The sequence below is a fragment of the Oncorhynchus gorbuscha genome, linkage group LG12, assembly GCF_021184085.1.
Source record: "Oncorhynchus gorbuscha isolate QuinsamMale2020 ecotype Even-year linkage group LG12, OgorEven_v1.0, whole genome shotgun sequence".
NCBI classification, from domain to species: Eukaryota; Metazoa; Chordata; class Actinopteri; order Salmoniformes; family Salmonidae; genus Oncorhynchus; species Oncorhynchus gorbuscha.
The window spans coordinates 27,981,208-28,005,889 of NC_060184.1; the positions used below are offsets into that span (position 1 = coordinate 27,981,208).

Consider the following 24,682-nt stretch of genomic DNA (forward strand, 5'->3'; position numbering starts at 1 on the left):
TCTCTCTCTTCTCTCTATCGTTCCGTTCCTGCTCCCAGCTGTTCCTATTCCCCTAATCAATCATTTAGTCTTCCCACACCTGTTCCCTATCTTTTCCCCTGATTAGAGTCCCTATTTCTCCCCTTGTTTTCCGTTTCTGTCCTGTCGGATCCTTGTCTATTGTTCACCGTGCTGTGTCTTTGTATCGCCCTGTCGTGTCGTGTTTCCCTCAGATGCTGCGTGGTGAGCAGGTGTCTGAGTCTGCTACGGTCAAGTGCCTTCCCGAGGCAACCTGCAGTTTATTATCGAGTCTCCAGTCAGTTCTCGTGATTACGAGTGAAATTGTTTTTATGCTTTATTTACCGCTCCGATTTGTCTAGGAGTATTGCTATTTCCTTAAACTGGATTAAAGACTCTGTTTTCGCCAAGTCGCTTTTGGGTCCTCATTCACCTGCATAACAGAAGGATCCGACCAAAGAATGGACCCAGCGACTACAGACGCTCGTAACACTGCCGTCGAGATCCAAGGAGCCATGCTCGGCAGACACGAGCAGGAATTGTCTGCTGCTCGTCATGCCATGGAGAACCTGGCCGCTCAGGTTTCCGACCTCTCTGGACAGTTCCAGAGTCTTCGTCTCGTGCCACCTGTTACTTCCTGGTCTGCCGAGCCTCCGGAACCTAGGGTTAATAACCCACCTTGCTACTCCGGGCAGCCCAAGGAGTGCCGCTCCTTTCTCACCCAGTGTGATATTGTGTTCTCTCTCCAACCCAACACATACTCTAGAGAGAGAGCTCGGGTTGCTTACGTCATTTCACTCCTTACTGGCCGGGCTCGAGAGTGGGGCACAGCTATCTGGGAGGCAAGGGCTGATTGTTCAAACAATTACCAGAACTTTAAAGAGGAGATGATTCTGGTTTTTGACCGTTCAGTTTTTGGTAGGGAGGCTTCTAGGGCCCTGGCTTCCCTATGCCAAGGTGATCGATCCATAACGGATTACTCTATAGAGTTTCGCACTCTTGCTGCCTCTAGTGACTGGAACGAGCCGGCGCTGCTCGCTCGTTTTCTGGAGGGACTCCACGCAGTGGTCAAAGATGAGATTCTCTCCCGGGAGGTTCCTTCCAGTGTGGACTCTTTGATTGCTCTCGCCATCCGCATAGAACGACGGGTAGATCTTCGTCACCAAGCTCGTGGAAGAGAGCTCGCGTCAACGGTGTTTCCCTGCTCCGCATCGCAACCATCTCCCTCCTCTGGCTCAGAGACTGAGCCCATGCAGCTGGGAGGTATTCGCATCTCGACTAAGGAGAGGGAACGGAGGATCACCAACCGCCTGTGCCTCTATTGCGGATTTGATGGACATTTTGTCAATTCATGTCCAGTAAAAGCCAGAGCTCATCAGTAAGCGGAGGGCTACTGGTGAGCGCTACTACTCAGGTCTCTCCATCTAGATCCTGTACTACTATGTCGGTCCATCTACGCTGGACCGGTTCGGGTGCTACATGCAGTGCCTTGATAGACTCTGGGGCTGAGGGTTGTTTCATGGACGAAGCATGGGCTCGGGAACATGACATTCCTTTCAGACAGTTAGACAAGCCTACGCCCATGTTCGCCTTAGATGGTAGTCATCTTCCCAGTATCAGATTTGAGACACTACCTTTAACCCTCACAGTATCTGGTAACCACAGTGAGACTATTTCTTTTTTTATTTTTCGTTCACCTTTTACACCTGTTGTTTTGGGTCATCCCTGGCTACTATGTCATAATCCTTCTATTAATTGGTCTAGTAATTCTATCCTATCCTGGAACGTTTCTTGTCATGTGAAGTGTTTAATGTCTGCCATCCCTCCCATTTCTTCTGTCCCACTTCTCAGGAGGAACCTGGCGATTTGACAGGAGTGCCGGAGGAATATCATGATCTGCGCACGGTCTTCAGTCGGTCCCGAGCCAACTCCCTTCCTCCTCACCGGTCGTATGATTGTAGTATTGATCTCCTTCCGGGGACCACTCCTCCTCGGGGTAGACTATACTCTCTGTCGGCTCCCGAACGTAAGGCTCTCGAGGATTATTTGTCTGTGTCTCTTGACGCCGGTACCATAGTGCCTTCTTCCTCTCCGGCCGGGGCGGGGTTTTTTTTTGTTAAGAAAAAGGACGGTACTCTGCGCCCCTGCGTGATTATCGAGGGCTGAATGACATAACGGTTAAGAATCGTTATCCGCTTCCCCTTATGTCATCAGCCTTCGAGATTCTGCAGGGAGCCAGGTGCTTTACTAAGTTGGACCTTCGTAACGCTTACCATCTCGTGCGCATCAGAGAGGGGGACGAGTGGAAAACGGCGTTTAACACTCCGTTAGGGCATTTTGAGTACCGGGTTCTGCCGTTTGGTCTCGCCAATGCGCCAGCTGTTTTTCAGGCATTACTTAATGATGTTCTGAGAGACATGCTGAACATCTTTGTTTTTGTCTACCTTGACGATATCCTGATTTTTTCACCGTCACTCGAGATTCATGTTCAGCACGTTCGACGTGTTCTCCAGCGCCTTTTAGAGAATTGTCTCTACGTGAAGGCTGAGAAGTGCTCTTTTCATGTCTCCTCCGTTACTTTTCTCGGTTCCGTTATTTCCGCTGAAGGCATTCAGATGGATTCCGCTAAGGTCCAAGCTGTCAGTGAGTGGCCCGTTCCAAGGTCACGTGTCGAGTTGCAGCGCTTTCTAGGTTTCGCTAATTTCTATCGGCGTTTCATTCGTAATTTCGGTCAAGTTGCTGCCCCTCTCACAGCTCTTACTTCTGTCAAGACGTGTTTTAAGTGGTCCGGTTCCGCCCAGGGAGCTTTTGATCTTCTAAAAGAACGTTTTACGTCCGCTCCTATCCTCGTTACTCCTGACGTCACTAGACAATTCATTGTCGAGGTTGACGCTTCAGAGGTAGGCGTGGGAGCCATTCTATCCCAGCGCTTCCAGTCTGACGATAAGGTTCATCCTTGCGCTTATTTTTCTCATCGCCTGTCGCCATCTGAACGCAACTATGATGTGGGTAATCGCGAACTGCTCGCCATCCGCTTAGCCCTAGGCGAATGGCGACAGTGGTTGGAGGGGGCGACCGTTCCTTTTGTCGTTTGGACAGACCATAAGAACCTTGAGTACATCCGTTCTGCCAAACGACTTAATGCTCGTCAAGCTCGTTGGGCGTTATTTTTCGCTCGTTTCGAGTTTGTGATTTCTTACCGTCCGGGTAGCAAGAACACCAAGCCTGATGCCTTATCCCGTCTTTTTAGTTCTTCTGTGGCTTCTACTGATCCCGAGGGGATTCTTCCTTATGGGCGTGTTGTCGGGTTGACAGTCTGGGGAATTGAAAGACAGGTTAAGCAAGCACTCACGCACACTGCGTCGCCGCGCGCTTGTCCTAGTAACCTTCTTTCGTTCCTGTTTCACACGTCTGGCTGTTCTTCAGTGGGCTCACTCTGCCAAGTTAGCTGGTCATCCCGGTGTTCGAGGCACTCTTGCTTCTATTCGCCAGCGCTTTTGGTGGCCGACTCAGGAGCGTGACACCCGCCGTTTTGTGGCTGCTTGTTCGGACTGCGCGCAGACTAAGTCAGGTAACTCTCCTCCTGCCGGTCGTCTCAGACCGCTCCCATTCCTTCTCGACCATGGTCTCACATCGCCCTAGACTTCATTACCGGTCTGCCTTTGTCTGCGGGGAAGACTGTGATTCTTACGGTTGTCGATAGGTTCTCTAAGGCGGCACATTTCATTCCTCTCGCTAAACTTCCTTCCGCTAAGGAGACGGCACAAATCATCATCGAGAATGTGTTCAGAATTCATGGCCTCCCGTTAGACGCCGTTTCAGACAGAGGTCCGCAATTCACGTCACAGTTTTGGAGGGAGTTCTGTCGTTTGATTGGTGCGTCCGTCAGTCTCTCTTCCGGGTTTCATCCCCAGTCTAACGGTCAAGCAGAGAGGGCCAATCAGACGATTGGTCGCATACTACGCAGCCTTTCTTTCAGAAACCCTGCGTCTTGGGCAGAACAGCTCCCCTGGGCAGAATACGCTCACAACTCGCTTCCTTCGTCTGCTACCGGGTTATCTCCGTTTCAGAGTAGTCTGGGTTACCAGCCTCCTCTGTTCTCATCTCAGCTTGCCGAGTCCAGCGTTCCCTCCGCTCAAGCGTTTGTCCAACGTTGTGAGCGCACCTGGAGGAGGATGAGGTCTGCACTTTGCCGTTACAGGGCACAGACTGTGAGAGCCGCCAATAAACGTAGGATTAAGAGTCCAAGGTATTGTTGCGGCCAGAGAGTGTGGCTTTCCACTCGCAACCTTCCTCTTACGACAGCTTCTCGTAAGTTGACTCCGCGGTTCATTGGTCCGTTCCGTGTCTCCCAGGTCGTCAATCCTGTCGCTGTGCGACTGCTTCTTCCGCGACATCTTCGTCGCGTCCATCCTGTCTTCCATGTCTCCTGTGTCAAGCCCTTTCTTCGCACCCCGTTCGTCTTCCCTCCCCCTCCCGTCCTTGTCGAGAGCGCACCTATTTACAAGGTACGTAGGATCATGGACATGCGTTCTCGGGGACGGGGTCACCAATACTTAGTGGATTGGGAGGGTTACGGTCCTGAGGAGAGGAGTTGGGTTCCGTCTCGGGACGTGCTGGACCGTTCACTGATTGATGATTTCCTCCGTTGCCGCCAGGATTCCTCCTCGAGTGCGCCAGGAGGCGCTCGGTGAGTGGGGGTACTGTCATGTTTTGTCTTATATTGTCTTGTCATTTTGCTTTTCCTTCTGTTCGTTTTCCCCCTGCTGGTCTTTTTAGGTTCGTTCCCCTTTTTCTCTCTCCCTTCCTCTCTCTCTTCTCTCTATCATTCCGTTCCTGCTCCCAGCTGTTCCTATTCCCCTAATCAATCATTTAGTCTTCCCACACCTGTTCCCTATCTTTTCCCCTGATTAGAGTCCCTATTTCTCCCCTTGTTTTCAGTTTCTGTCCTGTCGGATCCTTGTCTATTGTTCACCGTGCTGTGTCTTTGTATCGCCCTGTCGTGTCGTGTTTCCCTCAGATGCTGCGTGGTGAGCAGGTGTCTGAGTCTGCTACGGTCAAGTGCCTTCCCGAGGCAACCTGCAGTTTATTATCGAGTCTCCAGTCAGTTCTCGTGATTACGAGTGAAATTGTTTTTATGCTTTATTTACCGCTCCGATTTGTCTAGGAGTATTGCTATTTCCTTAAACTGGATTAAAGACTCTGTTTTCGCCAAGTCGCTTTTGGGTCCTCATTCACCTGCATAACAGACACCGGGCAGGACACCAGGTAAATGTAGTCTCTTATGGTCAATCTTCCAATGATATGCCTACAAACACGTCACAATGCTGCAGACACCTCGGGGAATAGACAGAAAGTGCAGGCTCATTCCTGGCGCATTCACAGCCATATAAGGAGACATTGGAACACAGCGCCTTCAGAATCCGGGGCATTTCCTGTAAGAAACTTCATCTTGGTTTCGCCTGTTGCATTAGTTCTGGGGCACGCACAGATAATATCTTTGCAGTTTTGGAGACGTCAGAGTTGTGTCTTTCCAAGGCTGTCAATTCCATGCATAGTCGAGCATCTTTTCATGACAAAATATTGCGCTTAAAACGGGCACGTCTTTTTATCCAAGAATGACACAGCGCCCCCATAGGTTCAACAGGTTAAGAAGCAGTACGGCTGGCTGGGTTGTGTATCGGAGGACGCATGACTTTCAACCTTCGTCCCTGCCAAGCCCATACGGGAGTTGTAGCGATGAGACAAGATAGTAGCTACTACAACAATTGGATACCACGAAATTGGGGAGAAAAAAGGGGTAAAATTAAAAATAAAATTGAAAAAACTATGAAAACTTTGAGAAATAATGGGAAAAATGGAAACCTAGTGTTGTGTCTTTGGCCGGATTAAGTGCTATTCTATAAAATAATTTCTCCGTAATTAATATTACCTGATTGAGCTAATCATGTAAATGTAATTAACTAGAGAGTCGGAGCACCACAAAATAATATTTATAGAGCTGTTATCTTCCGAATAAACTCTTAAAGAACTAGTAATATTTTACGTCAATAGCAGTCAATATTAATCGTCATCTTTAATTCAGTCTCTTCTGAAAGTTGTAAATTATCGGTTATCTGCACGAACCCTGGCTAACACAAGTTGAATCAGCAATACAAAATTGGGTTTAATTATTTATTTACTAAATACCTAACTAATCACACAGAATTACACATACACATAATTAATCATAACTTGATTACAAATGATATGACAGCTTGTTACACAAAAGAAAATGGTCTGGGTTTGAAAGAGCTGGAAGACTGAGGAACAAAGGGCAAAGCTGTGCTATCGTAAATACAATCTTATGCATTCTAAATTACCGCCCATTTGGAAAAGGAAAATGCAATAAATATTTACTCTGAGCTGAACTTCAGTAGGTTGGTGGTAGATGGAAGGCCGTGTTGCCAAACCGAGTCCTTTGTCTTTTGAAGAATGTCTCTGCTGGTAAATTGGATACGTTGTAGTAATGTCGTTGTGTGGTAGACGGGATTCTCCGTCTGTTCCTTCCTAAACTGCGTATGCAGCCGCTTTTGCTAACTCAACGGCTAGGAGGTATCACTTCTGTAGTGAATAAGAGTTCAGAGTTTATACCATTCGCAACCAAAGCTCACGCTGATGTTGGCTTCGTTCTGTAGTTATTATCTGAACCATTCTGACATCGGACCGTCGTCCTCACATCCTCGGAACAGGAGGTTATATTGTCATCAAGGCTTTATATAGGAAGGGAGGGGAGGGTGTGTTTGAAAAGTTTTATAGCCTATGTCCCTTCACAGGGTCGGGCCACTGATTGAGCAGAGCCCTATCTTATGAAAACCCAAATCTCACATTTTAGAAGCTAAAATCACATTTCATCCCATCACAAATAATTTCATTTTCAACCATTTAAATTGAACTACAATTCCATGTGAATCCGATAACTCTGATGTGTAGACTTTCCACTGTAGAGTTTATGTCATCTTATCATTGATGAGAATGTCTCAGATGACAACCGAACTGACATCATATTCATTAAGTACGACCGCATATGTTCAATTGGTCGGATTACCAGAATATAGTTAATTTCCCCCCACCTTCTGATGTTCCCAGAATCTCTATGTTAACCAAGGGTTTTGCAAATGTAACATCAGTAGGGTAGAGAGAGTAAAAAGGGGGGAAGAGGTATTTATGATGGTCATAAACCTACCCCCAGGCCAACGTCATGACCCTAGTCAGTTGCGCAACTGAATGTATTCAACCGAAATGTGTCTTCCACAGTTACCCAAACCCTTCTGAATCAAATGTATCTCAGTCAACATAAGGATGACTGGGCTTTTATTCCCAGTTAGTCATTCCCAATTTCATATTATATGGACAGCAACAAGCTGTAGCTAACATCAACGCTATGTTGTAGTCTGTCCTCCTCCTCATTCTGACGTTGTTTTCTTTCCCCTCATCTCTTCCTTTGTGACATCCAGAGAAGAAAGACACGGTGCTACGTCAGGTCCGGCTGGACCGGTGCGACCTGCAACCCATCTTCGACGACATGCTGCACATCCTAAACCCTGACGAGCTGCACGTCATCGAGGAGATCCCCATGGCCGAGGACAAACTGGACCGCCTCTTTGAGATTGCCGGGGTCAAGAGCCAGGAGGCCAGCCAGACCCTGCTGGACTCGGTCTACAGCCACTTGCCTGACCTACTATAGACTGCTGCTGTGGTGCTATAGACCTCTACTGTGGTCAGGGGACACCCCACCTCCTTCTACTGCAAACCCTTCCTTCCCGGGTGTGGCTACCTGGGTGTGGCTTCCTCTCTTGCCCCCCCAAGTAGTGAGAGACTACTTGACTCTGGCTACAGTTACCTACTCGCCTTCGAGACCTCCGATGGGTTCCCCTTGGCTATCCTCCATTCCTAGTAGCCTGACTGAGTCCCCCACTCCTACAATAATTAGGGAGCCTCCCTCCCCTCTCTGGAAGTCTCCTTCCATCACTCCCCCCATATTGAGGGAAGGGGACCAGGCTGTCCCCATCTCTCACCAGGTGGCAAGCCTGCCTGCCTGGAGGAAGGGCAGGACAGAGGGGCCAGGCTCTGTACCCCAGCCTGAAGTTCTGGACAGACAGACACCTCGATACCACCACCACCATCACCACTATGCTCATTAAACCCTTGCTATTGCACTCGTGTCAATGTAACGTTAAAACAGTGTTCTCTTGACATTTTGGGGCTTATTGTGGGTGTATCAGCCAGTGCTATAAACCAATATTCACTCATTCATGCAAGCAAACTTCAACAACACACACTCATGCACAATGTCTAACAATGTAAAACATACTATGACGCACACTCATGGTGCGCAACGTCTAACACTAATAGTATGTAATATGATTGATGCACTAATTCTTGTTCTTTGAGTAACATAACCATTTAATTGGTAGGCATTCTGCCACATGTGCTTCAATGTCTCTTTGAAATGCTGTTTACTAACATTTCACAATGTATTATCATTTTTAGATTTGAGATTTCCTAGCAACTATGTTTGTTTCCCAGCTTCGTGTAATGAGACCATCTTACTGGATGTAAGACATGCATAGTTATTCTACTTGAATCTGACTGTCACCTGGAATGTGGAACTTGATTAAAACAGAAGATAATGTACAACTATAGTTCCTTCCAGATCTTAAAAAAGCACCACCAAAAAACATGTTGCTGTAAAAGGGTCAGTATTCAACTCACAAATGCTATGAAAGGAACACAGACTGTCTTTTTGCCAGGCCAGTCATATCCAGCTACTCTGGTGCTAGACTTGAAATTCTCTGGTTGTGCATAATACTAGGATGATATTGGGGGGGCTTGCTGGACATTGGCTACTGAAGTATTCTGGACATTGCGGAGGGTAAAGAAGATGCAGCTGCTGTGGACTTGGCTGGACTGAATTGAAAAGTGCTGTTTGAGCTAGCCACTTCTCTGTTTGGTCTAATGTAAGAGTGCGACAGTGAGCGTATAGTACGAGTCTGAAACGTTGAAGCTGAGGTTTGAATACATGTACTCTGGTGGCTGTTTTAAAACCTAACACGTGTAACGTTTACTATTATGTAACCTCTTAAATCAAACCAATTAAAGTTCCAGAATTTGTCATAATGTGGAGTGTGCGTCTTACTTTTATGCCATATTTACTGCATTACTCTTTCAGCAATAATCTTTTACAGTAACTTGTTTTATACTGTTGCTCATGATATAGCACAAACCCTAGTGTGTGATTTTGATATTCATTATGTCCGTTTTCTGAAGGTAGTGTTGGTTACAATTTCTCTTCCTGATAAGAAAATACTCCTGTTCTGAAATTCTTCTCGTGTTATTGTGGGGCTGGTACTTTTCCAAATTCAAGGAGGTGAGGAGCTAAATGTTGATATTGAAGCTGCACAGTCTTTCCTGTAATGTGACATGGATATAATGGGGTGGCGTTTTACTGCAAAGGCTGTTAATTGTATTTAGTCTCCATAAAATCTGTATTTAGTAAATGTATTTAGTCTCCATAAAAGACTGGCTGGTGTTGTCTGTGTGTATGATAATAGGTAAGGGAGATGGAACTGGGGCTGGGGAGGGGTAGGCTTCTTTCATCTCCACCCAGTCACTAGCGTATTGGAGAGAGGACAAAACATCCCTGCTCTATTTGATCCTGTAGGTGTCTCCGTACTTCAAAATGTGCACAGTATGACAGCACAAAAGGGAAAGAAGATTCAGTAACAACATACTAGTTTAATGTTCAGTCATAACCACTACATATCTGTCTTGGACAATATCTCCATAGATCGTGATATAAATGACTTAAGTAAAAAAAATACTTTAAAGTACTACTTAAGTAGTTTTTGGGGGTATCTGTACTCTACTGTTTATAATTTTGCCAACTTTTACTTCGCTACATTCCTAAAGAAGATAATGTACTTTTTACTCCATACATTTTTACTGACACCCAAAAGTACTTCTTACATTTTAACAGGAAAATGGTCATCCCTACTGCCCCTGATCTGGCGGACTCACTAAACACAAATGCTTCGTTTGTAAATTATGTCTGAGTGTTGGAGTGTGCCCCTGGTTATCCGTCAAATAAAAAAAATAATGGGTCAGTCTGGTTTGCTTATAAGGAATTTGAAATGATTTAAACTTTTACTTTTGCTACTTAAGTACATTTTAGCAATCCCATTTACTTTTGATACTTAGCTATATATAAAACCAAATACTTTTAGACTTTTACTCAAGTAGTATTTTACTGGGTGACTTTCACTTTTACTTGAGTCATTTTCTATTAAGGTATCTTCACTTTTACTCAAGTATGACAATTGAGTACTTTTTCCACCACTGCCATAGATTGTTATGCATCTGTGGCATCACACTTCACATAACAAGAACACTTATTCTTACTTATTCTTACACACAATATTGCTATATCTAATAATGTCTTTGTATTTATTCAATAATAGTTGGCACATTTAAGAAGAATTGTTCTTGCCAGAGCCTGATGCTGATGTTACATGGCAGAGGATAAGATAACACTGATTTCTGGTGACTCCTTGGCAGACTGGCTGATCTGGTATTTCAGTAAAAGATTTATGTTGAAGCGATGTCAATGTCTTCCAAAGGAATGTCGTTCATCAAGTCACATCACTGTTGTCTCAGCTAATGCCATCACAAACTGTCATGTTCTGATCTTAGTTCCTTTGTTTTGTCGTTGTTTTAGTTGGTCAGGGCATGAGTTGGGGAGGGCAGTCTATGTTAGAAAAACCAACATAGACTGCCCACCCCAACTCACGCCCTGACCAACTAAAACAACGAAAAAACAAAGAAACTAAGGACAGAATGTGACAGTACCCCCCCCCCCAGAGTGTCCCCAGTATGCATGCTTAGCCCGGTGCGCTACATCCCAGCTCCCTGTATCGGCCGGGCAAGAGTGGGCATCGAGCCAGGTGTCATGAAGCAGGGCCTGCGCATCTGGTCTCCAGTGCGTCTCCTCGGGCCGGGGTACATGGCACAAGCCTTAAGCATGGTGTCCCCGGCTCGCTAACACAGCCCAGTGCAAGCTATTCCACCTCGCCGCACTGGCCTGGTTACGGGGAGCATTCAACCAGGTAAGGTTGGGCAGGCTCGGTGCTCGAGAGCTCCAGTGCGCCTTCACGATCCGGTCTATCCGGTGCCACCTCCACGCACCAGTCCTCCGGTGGCAGCCCCCTCACCAGGCTGTCTCTCCGTCTCCTCCCTACAGGTGCTCCGGCCTGTCCAGCGCTGCCAGAGCCTTCCTCTTGCCCAGCGCTGCCAGAGCCTCCCGTCTGTCCTGAGCTGCCAGAGTCTCCCGTCTGTCCTGAGCTGCCAGAGTCTCCCGTCTGTCCTGAGCTGCCAGAATCTCCCGTCTGTCCTGAGCTGCCAGAGCCGCCCGTCTGTCCTGAGCTGCCAGAGCCGCCCGCCAGTCCTGAGCTGCCAGAGCCGCCCGCCAGTCCTGAGCTGCCAGAGCCGCCCGCCAGTCCTGAGCTGACAGAGCCGCCCTCCAGTCCTGAGCTGCCAGAGCCGCCCGCCAGTCAAGAGCTGCCAGAGCCGTCCGCCAGTCAGGAGCTGCCAGAGTCGCCCGCCAGTCAGGAGCTGCCAGAGCCGCCTGTCAGTCAGGAGCTGCCAGAGCCGCCAGTTAACCAGGACCTGCCAGAGCCGCCAGTCAGCCAGGAGCTGGTTTTTGAGTTTGGCCTGGTATGGTTCTCAATCAGAGGCATGTGTCGTTAGTTGTCTCTGATTGAGAATCATACTTAGGTAGCCTTTTTCCACCTGGGTTTCGTGGGTGTTTATTGTCTGTTCTGTGTTTTGTTGCACCGTTCAGGACTGTTCGTTTGTCTCTTTCTCCCGACGACAACCGTTACACAAACAATTGGGCACAATTAACTTTAACTCAATACTCAAATCCTCCCACTTATTCAGCAGTCAACGGTTGTGCATTCATGAATACTGCAGAACCTACCATACACCAGTAACAAAACCAGTTGAAGTTTCTGTGGTTTACTTTTAAATGTGGTCATAAAGTGAGCAAAACTAGTACTTACTAATAATGACCAATGTTGGTTAGAGGGTGACAGTTTCCTGATATCAGGGATAAACATCTTAATTCCCAACATCAAATACTCTGTAGCTGGGAGACCTTCCCTCCTATATCGATAGCCTAGCTGCTATCTGACATTTGACACGGTGCAGGAAACAAATCAAATCAAATGTATTTATATAGCCCTTCGTACATCAGCTGATATCTCAAAGTGCTGTACAGAAACCCAGCCCAAAACCCCAAACAGCAAGCAATGCAGATGTTGGCTATGAAAAACTCCCTAAAAAGGCCAAAACCTAGGAAGAAACCTAGAGAGGAACCAGGCTATGAGGGGTGGCCAGTCCTCTTCTGGCTATGCCGGGTGGAGATTATAACAGAACATGGCCAAGATGTTCAAATGTTCATAAATGACCAGCATGGTCAAATAATAGGTCTGGGACAGGTAGCACGTCCGGTGAACAGGTCAGGATTCCATAGCCGCAGGCAGAACAGTTGAAACTGGAGCAGCAGAACGGCCAGGTGGACTGAGGACAGCGAGGAGTCATCATGCCAGGTAGTCCTGAGGCATGGTCCTAGGGCTCAGGTCCTCCGAGAGAGAGAAAGAAAGAGAGAATTAGAGAGAGCATACTTAAATTCACACAGGACACCAGATAAGACAGGAGAAGTACTCCAGATATAACAAACTGACCCTAGCCACCCGGCACATAAATTACTGCAGCATAAATACTGGAGGCTGAGACAGGAGGGGTCAGGAGACACTGTGGCCCCATCCAATGATACCCCCAGACAGGGACAAACAGGAAGGATATAACCCCACTTTGCCAAAGCACAGCCCCCACACCACTAGAGGGATATCTTCAACCACCAACTTACCATCCTGAGACAAGGCCGAGTATAGCCCACAAAGATCTCCGCCACGGCACAACCCAAGGGGGGGCACCAACCCAGACAGGAAGATCACATCAGTGACTCAACCCACTCAAGTGACGCACCCCTCCTAGGGACGGCATGAAAGAGCACCAGTAAGCTACTCAGCCCCTGTAATAGGGTTAGAGGCAGAGAATCCCAGTGGAAAGAGGGGAACCGGCCAGGCAGAGACAGCAAGGGTGGTTCGTTGCTCCAGAGACTTTCCGTTCACCTTCACACTCCTGGGCCAGACTAGACTCAATCACATGACCCACTGAAGAGATGAGTCTTCAGTAAAGACTTAAAGGTTGAGACCCGAGTTTGCGTCTCTCACATGGGTAGGCAGACCATTCCATAAAAATGGAGCTCTATAGGAGAAAGCCCTGCCTCCAGCTGTTTGCTTAGAAATTCTGGGGACAATTAGGAGGTCTGCGTCTTGTGACCATAGCTTACGTGTAGTTATGTACGGCAGGACCAAATCAGAGAGATAGGTAGGAGCAAGCCCATGTTATGCTTTGTAGGTTACCAGTAAAACCTTGAAATCAGCCCTTGCCTTGACAGGAAGCCAATTTTTTTGGTTCTAGGCAGGATTCTAGCAGCCGTATTTAGCACTAACTGAAGGTTATTTAGTGCTTTATCCAGGTAGCCGGAAAGTAGAGCATTGCAGTAGTCTAACCAAGAAGTAACAAAAGCATGGATACATTTTTCTGCATCATTTTTGGACAGAAAGTTTCCCCAATGAACCAGCTTCACCAGTAAGTCAAAATGGAACTATGTTCAACATTGCGTTGCTGGGAGAGCCACTGTAAAAAGTCCTGACTCAGATACTGTAGATGCTAGGCTATGGATCTTGAGAGGGTCTCCTGGCTGCTCTTCCACTGTAAATGATTGAACCCTCGCAAGGCTGCAGGCCCAGACGGCATCCCCAGCCGCGCCCTCAGAGCATGCACAGACCAGCTGGCCGGTGTGTTTACGGACATATTCAATCAATCCCTATACCAGTCTGCTGTTCCCACATGCTTCAAGAGGGCCACCATTGTTCCTGTTCCCAAGAAACCTAAGGTAACTGAGCTAAACGACTACCGCCCCATAGCACTCACTTCCGTCATCATGAAGTGTTTTGAGAGACTAGTCAAGGACCATATCACCTCCACCCTACCTGACACCCTAGACCCACTCCAATTTGCTTACCGCCCAAATAGGTCCACAGACGATGCAATCTCAACCACACTGCACACTGCCCTAACCCATTTGGACAAGAGGAATACCTATGTGAGAATGCTGTTCATCGACTACAACTCGGCATTCAACACCATAGTACCCTCCAAGCTCGTCATCAAGCTCGAGACCCTGGGTCTCGACCCCGTCCTGTGCCACTGGGTACTGGACTTCCTGACGGGCCGCCCCCAGGTGGTGAGGGTAGGCAACAACATCTCCACCCCGCTGATCCTCAACACTGGGGCCCCACAAGGGTGCGTTCTGAGCCCTCTCCTGTACTCCCTGTTCACCCACGACTGCGTAGCCACGCACGCCTCCAACTCAATCATCAAGTTTGCGGATGACACAACAGTGGTAGGCTTGAACACCAACAACGACGAGACGGCCTACAGGGAGGAGGTGAGGGCCCTCGGAGTGTGGTGTCAGGAAAATAACCTCACACTCAACGTCAACAAAACTAAGGAGATGATTGTGGACTTCAGGAAACAGCAGAGGGAACACCCCCCTATCCACATCGATGGAACAGTAGTGGAGAAGGTAGCAAGTTTTAAGTTCCTCGGCATACACATCACAGACAAACTGAATTGGTCCACTCACACAGGCATCATCGTGAAGAAGGCGCAGCAGCGCCTCTTCAACCTCAGGAGGCTGAAGAAATTTGGCTTGTCACCAAAAGCACTCACAAACTTTTACAGATGCACAATCGAGAGCATCCTGGCAGGCTGTATCACCGCCTGGTACGGCAACTGCTCCGCCCACAACCGTAAGGCTCTCCAGAGGGTAGTGAGGTCTGCACAACGCATCACCGGGGGCAAACTACCTGCCCTCCAGGACACCTACACCACCCGATGTTACAAGAAGGCCATAAAGATCATCAAGGACATCAACCACCCGAGCCACTGCCTGTTCACCCCGCTATCATCCAGAAGGCAACGTCAGTACAGGTGCATCAAAGATGGGACCGAGAGACTGAAAAACAGCTTCTATCTCAAGGCCATCAGACTGTTAAACAGCCACCACTAACATTGCGTGGCTGCTGCCAACACACCGACACTGACACTGACTCAACTCCAGCCACTTTAATAATGGGAATTGATGGGAAATGATGTAAATATATCACTAGCCACTTTAAACAATGCTACCTTATATAATGTTACTTACCCTACATTATTCATCTCATATGCATACGTATATACTGTACTCTATATCATCGACTGCATCCTTATGTAATACATGTATCACTTGCCACTTTAACTATGCCACTTTGTTTACATACTCATCTCATATGTATATACTGTACTCGATACCATCTACTGTATCTTGCCTATGCTGCTCTGTACCATCACTCATTCATATATCCTTATGTACATATTCTTTATCCCCTACTGTATAAGACAGTAGTTTTGGAATTGTTAGTTAGATTACTTGTTGGTTATTACTGCATTGTCGGAACTAGAAGCACAAGCATTTCGCTACACTCACATTAACATCTGCTAACCATGTGTATGTGACAAATAAAATTGGATTTGATTTGATTTGAAATTATTGAACAGCCTGGGGACTGTATGTGCAGAGGTGTGAAGTGTCATGCACTCAGGGCACTGTGTGTGAAGAAAGGCTCTCATAGGGGGAAAGGGGAGGGATCTACCATATTAAACCTCAGCCTCTGACACAAAATACCAATTTAATCAATTTTAAGTTCAAGTTGTTATCAAGGTTTAATCCTAGACACATGAAAAGAGATGGGGAAAGGGCCGATGAAACGGGCATATTCCACCCACACGAGTTGCTGACTCCTGGTGGTGGGGTTGGCGGTCCTGATTGGCTCGCTCCAACTGTCCATTAGATTGGGGGTGAAAACCAGAGGACAGGCTGGCCGACGATCAAATGAGAGTGGAGAACGCCTTCCAGAACCGGGACGAGAACTGTGGACCCCAATCAGAGACCATGTCGACCAGAAGTCCATGGAGCCGGAAGACGTGTTGCACCATGAGCTGAGCCGTCTCCTTGGCTGAGGGTAACTTGGGAAGGGGAATAAAATGGGCAGCTTTATAAAACCTATCCACCACCATCAAGATCGTGGTGTTGCCATCTGACGGAGGAAGACCAGTAACAAAGTCCAGGGATATATGGGAACAGGGGCAGTGAGGAACAGGGAGTGGTTGAAGAAGGCCAGCCGGAGCTTTCCGCGCAGTCTTATTTTGTGCACACACAATGCAGGCGGCGTTGAATGTGGAGACATCAGGAACCATGGAAGGCCACAAAAAGCATTAACAGAGGAAAGCCAGTGTCCGACGGGAGCCTGGTTGGCAGGTCAATCTTGAGAAATGTGCCCATTCCAGGACCGGGGAATGGGCCGAGTCCGGGACAAACATCTGATTATCTGGACCCCCCCACGGGTGGTGCGGAGATATTCCAGGTTCTTATGGTCAGTCCACAGTAAGAATAGGTGTTTCGCCCCCTCCAACCAGTGCCTCCACTCCTCCAACACCATCTTGACGGTGAGGAGTTCTCGATTTCCCAGATCATAGTTCCTCTCATCAGGGGTAAGACGATGGGAGAGAAAAGAGCAGGGGTGCAGCTTTTGGTCCTGGGCAGAATACTGAGACAGGACGTGCCCCACTCTGAGATCCGAGGCATCGACATCCACCACACACTGATGGGACAGGTCCGGATGGATTAAGATGGGGGCTGTAATGAATCGATGTTTGAGGTATGAGAACGCCCGGTCAGCTGCTGGAGACTACGTGAATGGAACCTTAGGAGAGGTGAATGCTGAGAGGGGGGAAGCCATGTAGAAGTTAACAAATCCCAGGAAATGTTGCAGCTGCACTCTGGATGGGTTGAGGCCAATCCACCACTGTGATGTCATTAAGGCCCCGGTAGTCAAAACACAGACGCGGGGTTTTGTCCTTCTCCACAAAGAAGAACCCTGCGCCATCGGGAGAGGCAGAACGACGAATACTCCCTGCAGCGAGAGAGTCCTCAATGTACTCCTCCATAGCCTTGGTCTCCGGACCCGAAAGGAAGTAAAGCCGCCCCTGAGGTGGTGTTGTGCCCGGGAGAAGTTCAATGGCGCAGTCGTAGGGTCGACGAGGAGGGAGAGACATAGCGCGGACCTTGTTGAAGATCTCCCGGAAGTCTAGGTACTCCGCGGGAATGGCGGAGAGATCCGAGACTTCTCCCAAGCCCGCAGGAAAATGTCCCGGGGCAGGCTGTGCTGACTTAAGACACCGTGCATGGCAGAAAGGGCTGTGCTTCATGAGCCATGAATACCCCAAAACCATGGGTACATGGGGAGATTCTATGAGCAGGAACTGCATACACTCACTATGATTTCCTGATACTCATAGTTTGATGGGAACTGTATTGCGGGTGACTCTGCCAATAGAGCACCCATCCAGCGCTCTGAAGTCCATGTGAATGGAGAGGGGTTAAGTGAAGATTCCCAGCTCCAAAACCAAGGTAGTGTCGATAAATCTCTCATCGGCCCCAGAGTCAATGAGCACCCGGGGAGATTTGGCCTGTTCACCCCACAACAGGGTGGCATGGAGAGGGGTATGAATAATGGGAGATTGGATAATCTCTGTACCGTTCACCAGAGTACTCATACCTACTGATGAGCCTGGTCTTTTTAATGGACAGGTGGAAATATAATGTCCTGTAGTCCTACAATACAGACAGCTCCTGGTACTCAACCTGCATAAATATTCATCCGGAGACAATCTAGCCCTTCTCAGTAGCTTGGGCTCTGGAAGAGGCGAGTCAAACGCCCTCTGTGATTCCCGTGGACACTCGGGTGACCTCGGATTCTCTCTGTAAGGTGGACATCGGGAACTTCTGGGATTCCTCGGAGACGAGGTGGGAGCAGTGACCAGGGAACAGGCCTCCTCTCCCTCCTACATTCCCATAGCCCCCCATCGATCCACAAGGTCAAGGCAATGAGGGAGTTGAGGTCCATGAGAGGCTCTCGGGCTGCGAGCTCGTCTTTAACCTCCTCCTGATAATCAGTGAAGGAACGTGTCGAAAAGAGATTCCGGGTTCCAGGCACTATCAGCAAACGTGTGAAAGTCTACAGCATAGTCTGCCACACTACGGGAGTTTTAAAAACTTTTATCCCTTTTTCTCCCCAATTTTGTGATATCCAATTGGTAATTACAGTCTTGTCTCATCGCTGCAACTCTCGTACGGACTCGAGAGAGGCAAATGTCGAGAGCCGTGTGCCCCCGAAACACAATGCCCACTTAACCTGGAAGCCAGCCTCACCAATGTGTCGGAGGAAATACCATGCACCTGGTGACCACGTCAGTGCGCATTGCACCCGGCCCGCCACAGAAGTTGCTAGAGCACGATGGGACAAGAACATCCCTGCTGGCCAAACCCTCCCCTAACCTGAACAACGCTAAGCCAATTGTGAGCCGCCCCATGGGTCTCCAAGTCGTGGCTGGCGTCGACAGAACCTGGACTCAAACCATGATCTCTAGTGGCTCAGCTAGCACTGTGATGCAGTGCCTTAGACCCTTTCGGGAGGCCTCTCACTATGGGAGTTTTGACGCAGAGTAGCTTCCGAGCAGCCTCTCTCCTGGACAACAGAGAATCTAACACCTTCCTAACCTCCTCGATGAACTCCTCCAGACTGAGGAAAACAGTGGATTGTTGCTTCCTCACCACTGTCAACCAGGCGAGAGCCCTTCGAGCGATCAGAGGGAAACGAAGAGGGCTGCAGCTTGAAGATGAGGGAGCACTGGGAGAGAAACGCTTGGAAGGTTCTTGGATCTCTGGCGTAGCGGTGTTCTCAGGATACCAGGATAGGCTGGGGAGAAGTCCCACTGGTAGCTGGATAGGGAAGCACAGCCGAGAGCTGCCCAGTGACACGAGCCTACCAGACAAGCTAAACTACTTCTATGCTTGCTTTGAGGCAAATAACACTGAAACATGCATGAGAGCACCAGCTCTTCCGGAAGACTGTGTGATCACGCTCTCCGCAGCCGATGTGAATAAGACCTTTAAACAGGTCAGAATTCACAAGGCCGCAGGTAATCAGACGGATTACCATGACGTGTAATGCGAGCATGCGCTGACCAACTGGCAAGTGTCTTCCCTGACATTTTCAACCTCTCCCTGTCCAAATGCGTAATACAAACATGTTTTAAGCAGACCACCACAGTCCCTGTGCCCAAGAACACTAAGATAACATGCCTAAATGACTACCGACCCATAGAACTCAAGTCTGTAGCCATGAAGTGCTTTGAAAGGCTGGACATGGCTCACATGAACATCCCAGAAACCCCAGACCCACTCCAATTTGAGTACCGCCCAAACAGATCCACAGATGATGCAATCTCTATTGCACTCCACACTGCCCTTTCCCACCTGGACAAAAGGAACACCTATGTGAGAATGCTATTCATTGACTACAGCTCAGCGTTTAACACCATAGTGCCCTCAAAGCTCATCAAACTCACCAATAAGCTAAGGACTGTGGGACTAAACACCTCCCTCTGCAACTGGATCCTGGACTTCCTGACAGGCCACCCCCAGGTGGTAAGGGTAGCTAACAACACATCTGCCACACTGATCCTCAACACAGGGGCCCCTCAGGGGTGCATGTTCAGTCCCCTCCTGTACTCCCTGTTCACTCATGACTGCACGGCCAGGCATGACTCCAACACCATCATTAACTTAGCTGATAACACAACAGTGGTCACCGACAACGACGAGACAGCCTATAGGGAGGAGGTCAGAGACCTGGCCATGTGATGCCAGGACAACAATCTCTCCCTCAATGTGATCAAGACAAAGGAGATGATTGTGGACTACAGGAAAAAGAGGACCGAGCATGCCCCCATTCACATCAACGGGCCTGTAGTGGAGCAGGATGAGAGCTTCAAGTTCCTTGGTGTCCACATCACCAACAAACTAACATGGTCAAAACACACCAAGACAGTTGTGAAGAGGGCACGACAAAACCTGTTTCCCCTCAGAAGACTGAAAAGATGTGGCATGGGTCCTCAGATCCTCAAAAGGTTCTACAGCTGCACCACCGAGAGCATCCTGACTAGTTGCATCAACGCTTGGTTTGGTAACTGCTCGGCCTCCGACTGCAAGGCATTACAGAGGGTAGTGCGTACAGCCCAGTACATCAATGGGGCAAAGCTTCCTGCCATCCAGGAACTCTATACCAGGCGGTATCAGAGGAAGGCACTAAAAATTGTCAAAGACTCCAGCCACTCAAGTCATAGACTGTTCTCCCTGCTACTGAACGGCATGCGGTACCGGAGCGCCAAGTCCAAGAGTCTTCTAAACAGCTTCTACCCCCAAGCCATAAGACTCCTGAACATCTAATCAAATGGCTACCCAGACTATTTGCATTGCCCCCCCTCCTTTTACATCACTTCTACTCTCTGTTGTTATCATCTATGCATAGTCACTTTAATAACTCTACCTACATGTACATATTACCTCAATTACCTCGACTAACCGGTGCCCCCGCACATTGACTCTTTACCGGTACCCCCTGTATATAGGCTCGCTATTGTTATTTTACTGCTGCTCTTTAATTACTTGTTACTTTTATTTCCTATTCTTATTCGTATGTTTAAAACAATATATATATATTTTTAACTGCATTGTTGGTTAGGGTAAGTATGCATTTCAATGTAAGGTCTACCTGTTGTATTCGGCGCACGTCACTAATAACGTTTTATTTTATTTGATTTGGATTTGATAGTACGAGTCTCAGAGTTTCTTATAGTACAAGGGTCAAGAAAAAGGTAGGTCAAGGCAGGCAAAGAGTTGTAATCCAAATCAGAGTCAGGCAGGCAGGATCATGATGGAATGACTTGACTAGACAAGACGAACTGGCATCAGATAAACAGAAAACGCAGGTATAAATACATAGGTGATAATGATGGGAGATGAGAGACACCTGGTTGGGGGTGGAGACAAACACTAAGACAGGTGAAAAAGATCAGGGTGTGACAGTTGTTACAAAACAAAATGGGTCAAAAGTCAAGGGGTGTGAATACATCCTGAAGGAACTGTATATGTACATAGCTACCTCAATTGCCTTGCACCCCTGCACATTGACTCAGTACTGGTACTCCCTGTATCTAGCCATGTTATTTTTACTTGTTATTGCTATTCGTCATTCACTGTGTATTTATTCCATTTGTCACTATTTCTATATGTATTTTATCTTTATCTTTAACTCTGTATTGCTGGAAAATGACTCATAAGTAAGCATTCAGTGTTAATCTACACCTGTGGTTTACAAAGCACGTGACAAATAAAATGTGATTTGATTGTATGCAACATTTAACTTTTTTCACAACTGCCATGGGTTTGGAGCCAAATCATTTACAAAAAATACATACTGACAGTAAAATAAATAAAAGTGTGTAAAAAAGAATTGTCATGGATTCCATGCTGAACTTCAATGGCATTAAATTAAACTAAATGTATGGTTTTATTTAGGATAATGTTTTACAGCTTTGTTGGTCCATTTTTTAACATTTTAAAATCTTCTTACTTGATGATTGTATATATTTTACATGTGATAATGCCACACCGAGGGCCAGAGATAATTACAGACACCTGTGATATTCTGAAGTACTGTACCCACATTTATTTTTGAACCAACATTCCAGTAATATACCCTCCCCTTGCAACCGTAGGTAAAAGACAACTAAAACATATAAAATGTTCAGTTTCAATAACAATACCAATATTAGCAGAGCACAGCACAGCAATCGCTATACCTCTAAGAGAAACCTACTGCATTCTTTAGATTCTTATTGAAATACCATGTGACTTCTCTACCCATCCTGATGATTGGGTTTCATGAAAAGCAGTCTGCCCTGGTTGTGATGTCACAAGTAACCTACTTAACCCATTTGTTTCCAATTGTTTTCCGACATACCACTATGAAAGTCTAACACCATTAGTAACCCTTACATGTAATCCATATTGCTTTTTGAAAAAGTATAGCCCTGTTACCCACTTTGCCAAGGCCTGTGTTCCCCCAGGTCACCATAAGGTACCTACAGTATACACAGCTATCCGCTCCACACCCCAACCCTGTTTGCATATCTTAGTATTGTGACCACTAACCTGTTATACCCTAACCATTTCCTGTATAAACTCAAAGTACATTACATTAGCCTCTTTCACTTTTTGTCTAACACAAACGTGTTACCAAAAAGGATGTTAAAGGGCAGTAAAACTTAAATTCATTACCTGTAGGAGTTACCTGTATATTTTTTATTATTTTTATTTCACCTTTATTTAACCAGGTAGGCTAGTTGAGAATAAGTTCTCATTTGCAACTGTGACCTGGCCAAGCTAAAGCATAGCAATTCGACACATACAACAACACAGAGTTACACATGTAATATATATAATTGTAAACCAGGTCAAATCATGGACATCATATAAAACAGGTCTGCCCCAGTGCCCAAGCCTCAATATTCATAGAAAAACAGATGTACACCTGCACTGCAGCCATTATATACCCATACAAACCAGATTTACACCTGTTGCTATGTTCAATACTTTAAATAAAACAGGTCTACCCTTGTCAGGGTTTTCCCTGCTGGTCATTCGAGTCAAGTGCAGGAGAGCAGAGAATTGGTGATCAGACGACTTTATTAGCCAAGAGAAACAAACAGACGGGCGCAAACCGCTACAACTCAAAAGTGATCAGCGCAAAATACCGTCAATGATATAACAATAAGGTTCACCAATAATTCCGCAAATAGGGTACAGGCAATGCCCAGGGTGATAAACCAGACTGGCGCGATGCAACAAACACAAAACAAAACAATTCCACACAAAGACATGGGTGGGAACAGAGGAATATATATATATATATATATATGTGCAGTGTGATTAGGGAATGTACACCAGGTGTGCGGGGAACAAGACAAAACAAATGGAACAATGAAAAATGGAGTGCCGATGGCTAGAAGGCCGGTGACGTCGACCGCCGAACTCCACCCGAACAAGGAGAGGAGCCGACTTCGGCGGAAGTCGTTGACAACCCTATTTACCAAAACTCACATAAACCAGGTATACCCGTGTGAGAGACAATGAACAAAACTATTAACATGGTATATTTGTAATATTAACACACTAATTGTGCTTAAGGGTCTATTCATCGCCAATCTCCCCTGAAATAACAAAATTATACATTTTACAGTCAGAATCACTCATTTAAGCATATGTAAAGGCTAATGGATACTGGTAAAATCATCTGTAGGATCATCTTCATGAAGTATATTGATAACCCAACAACTTCAATTTAGTTCATTAAATATAATAAGTTACCTTTTCACTGTGTATTCATCTGTCACTGTTCAATTCAAGTTGTGTGTAATCACTGCTTTGTATTCTATTGTTAAACTGACGGTCCTTTGACCAGAGCGATCAAGTGTATTTTCGTTTTGTTGAGACACAATGTTCATGACAGTTCAGACAATGTATAGTCACTGACCCACTGCACTGGTGTTTTTACATGATGACCTTTTTACTTCTAATTTATAACGATGGCTGTACTGATGGCTCAAGTGTGTCTGTGCGCTGCTCTTCAATACTAACTCAGTTTCATTTAGTGACACAAGGAAACAGAATAAATAACGAAACCTGTTGAGCAGGTGCTCTGTCACAGTCAGTCAGTCCCTTACCATATTTCAGGAATTGTTCACGTAGTTCACGGTATTAAGGGCGTGACAGTCAGTAAACGGTGTTGGATGTGGGTTTTGAGTCTCCCTGCAACGTACAATACTACACTTGTCAACCAGAACAGTAAGGAGAAGCAAGGTAAGGTATTTTTGTTAGTTTGTTTTTCAGTGAAATGATAGATGAGGATGATAGTGAAGAACTGAATAATAATTTAGGTCAATGTTAAAAGGAGGGGGGGGAAGAGACAGAAATTCTCCTACATGGGATCTTCACTTGAATGGTAATGAGACTGACCTCCTTTCTGAGTTGAGGCTTAAATACAAATCTAAATGTTTCTGTTGTATCTGTAACTCATTATTACTTAGGGTCTGACATGATTTACATTTACATTTAAGTCATTTAGCAGACGCTCTTATCCAGAGCGACTTACAAATTGGTGCATTCACCTTATGACATCGAGTGGAACAGTCACTTTACAATAGTGCATCTAAATCTTAAAGGGGGGGGGTGAGAGGGATACTTATCCTATCCTAGGTATTCCTTAAAGAGGTGGGGTTTCAGGTGTCTCCGGAAGGTTGTGATTGACTCCGCTGTCCTGGCGTCGTGAGGGAGTTTGTTCCACCATTGGGGGGCCAGATATAAGCAACATCAAATAACAGTGCATATCAGGAGCACAGATTGATTATCTGAGTTTCCATGTTTTCAACTGATTCATTTGCCCTGACTGGCCCAACAATACGCTATCTGTAGTCACATTGATTTCCTTAGTTGGTTTATTAGTTAAAG

At 46.7% G+C, this 24,682-nt stretch overlaps 1 protein-coding gene across 1 annotated transcript in view; it reads left to right on the top strand.

Annotated features, from left to right (window-relative positions):
- Positions 1-9,156, top strand: part of tnfrsf21 (tumor necrosis factor receptor superfamily, member 21) — a 53,058-nt gene extending 43,902 nt beyond the window's left edge. The window contains exon 6 of the mRNA XM_046291697.1: positions 7,494-9,156. Within this exon, the coding sequence (XP_046147653.1) occupies positions 7,494-7,723 (230 nt within the window). The 3' untranslated portion in view covers positions 7,724-9,156. The remainder of the gene's footprint in view (positions 1-7,493) is intronic.
- The last annotated feature ends 15,526 nt before the right edge of the window (positions 9,157-24,682 follow it).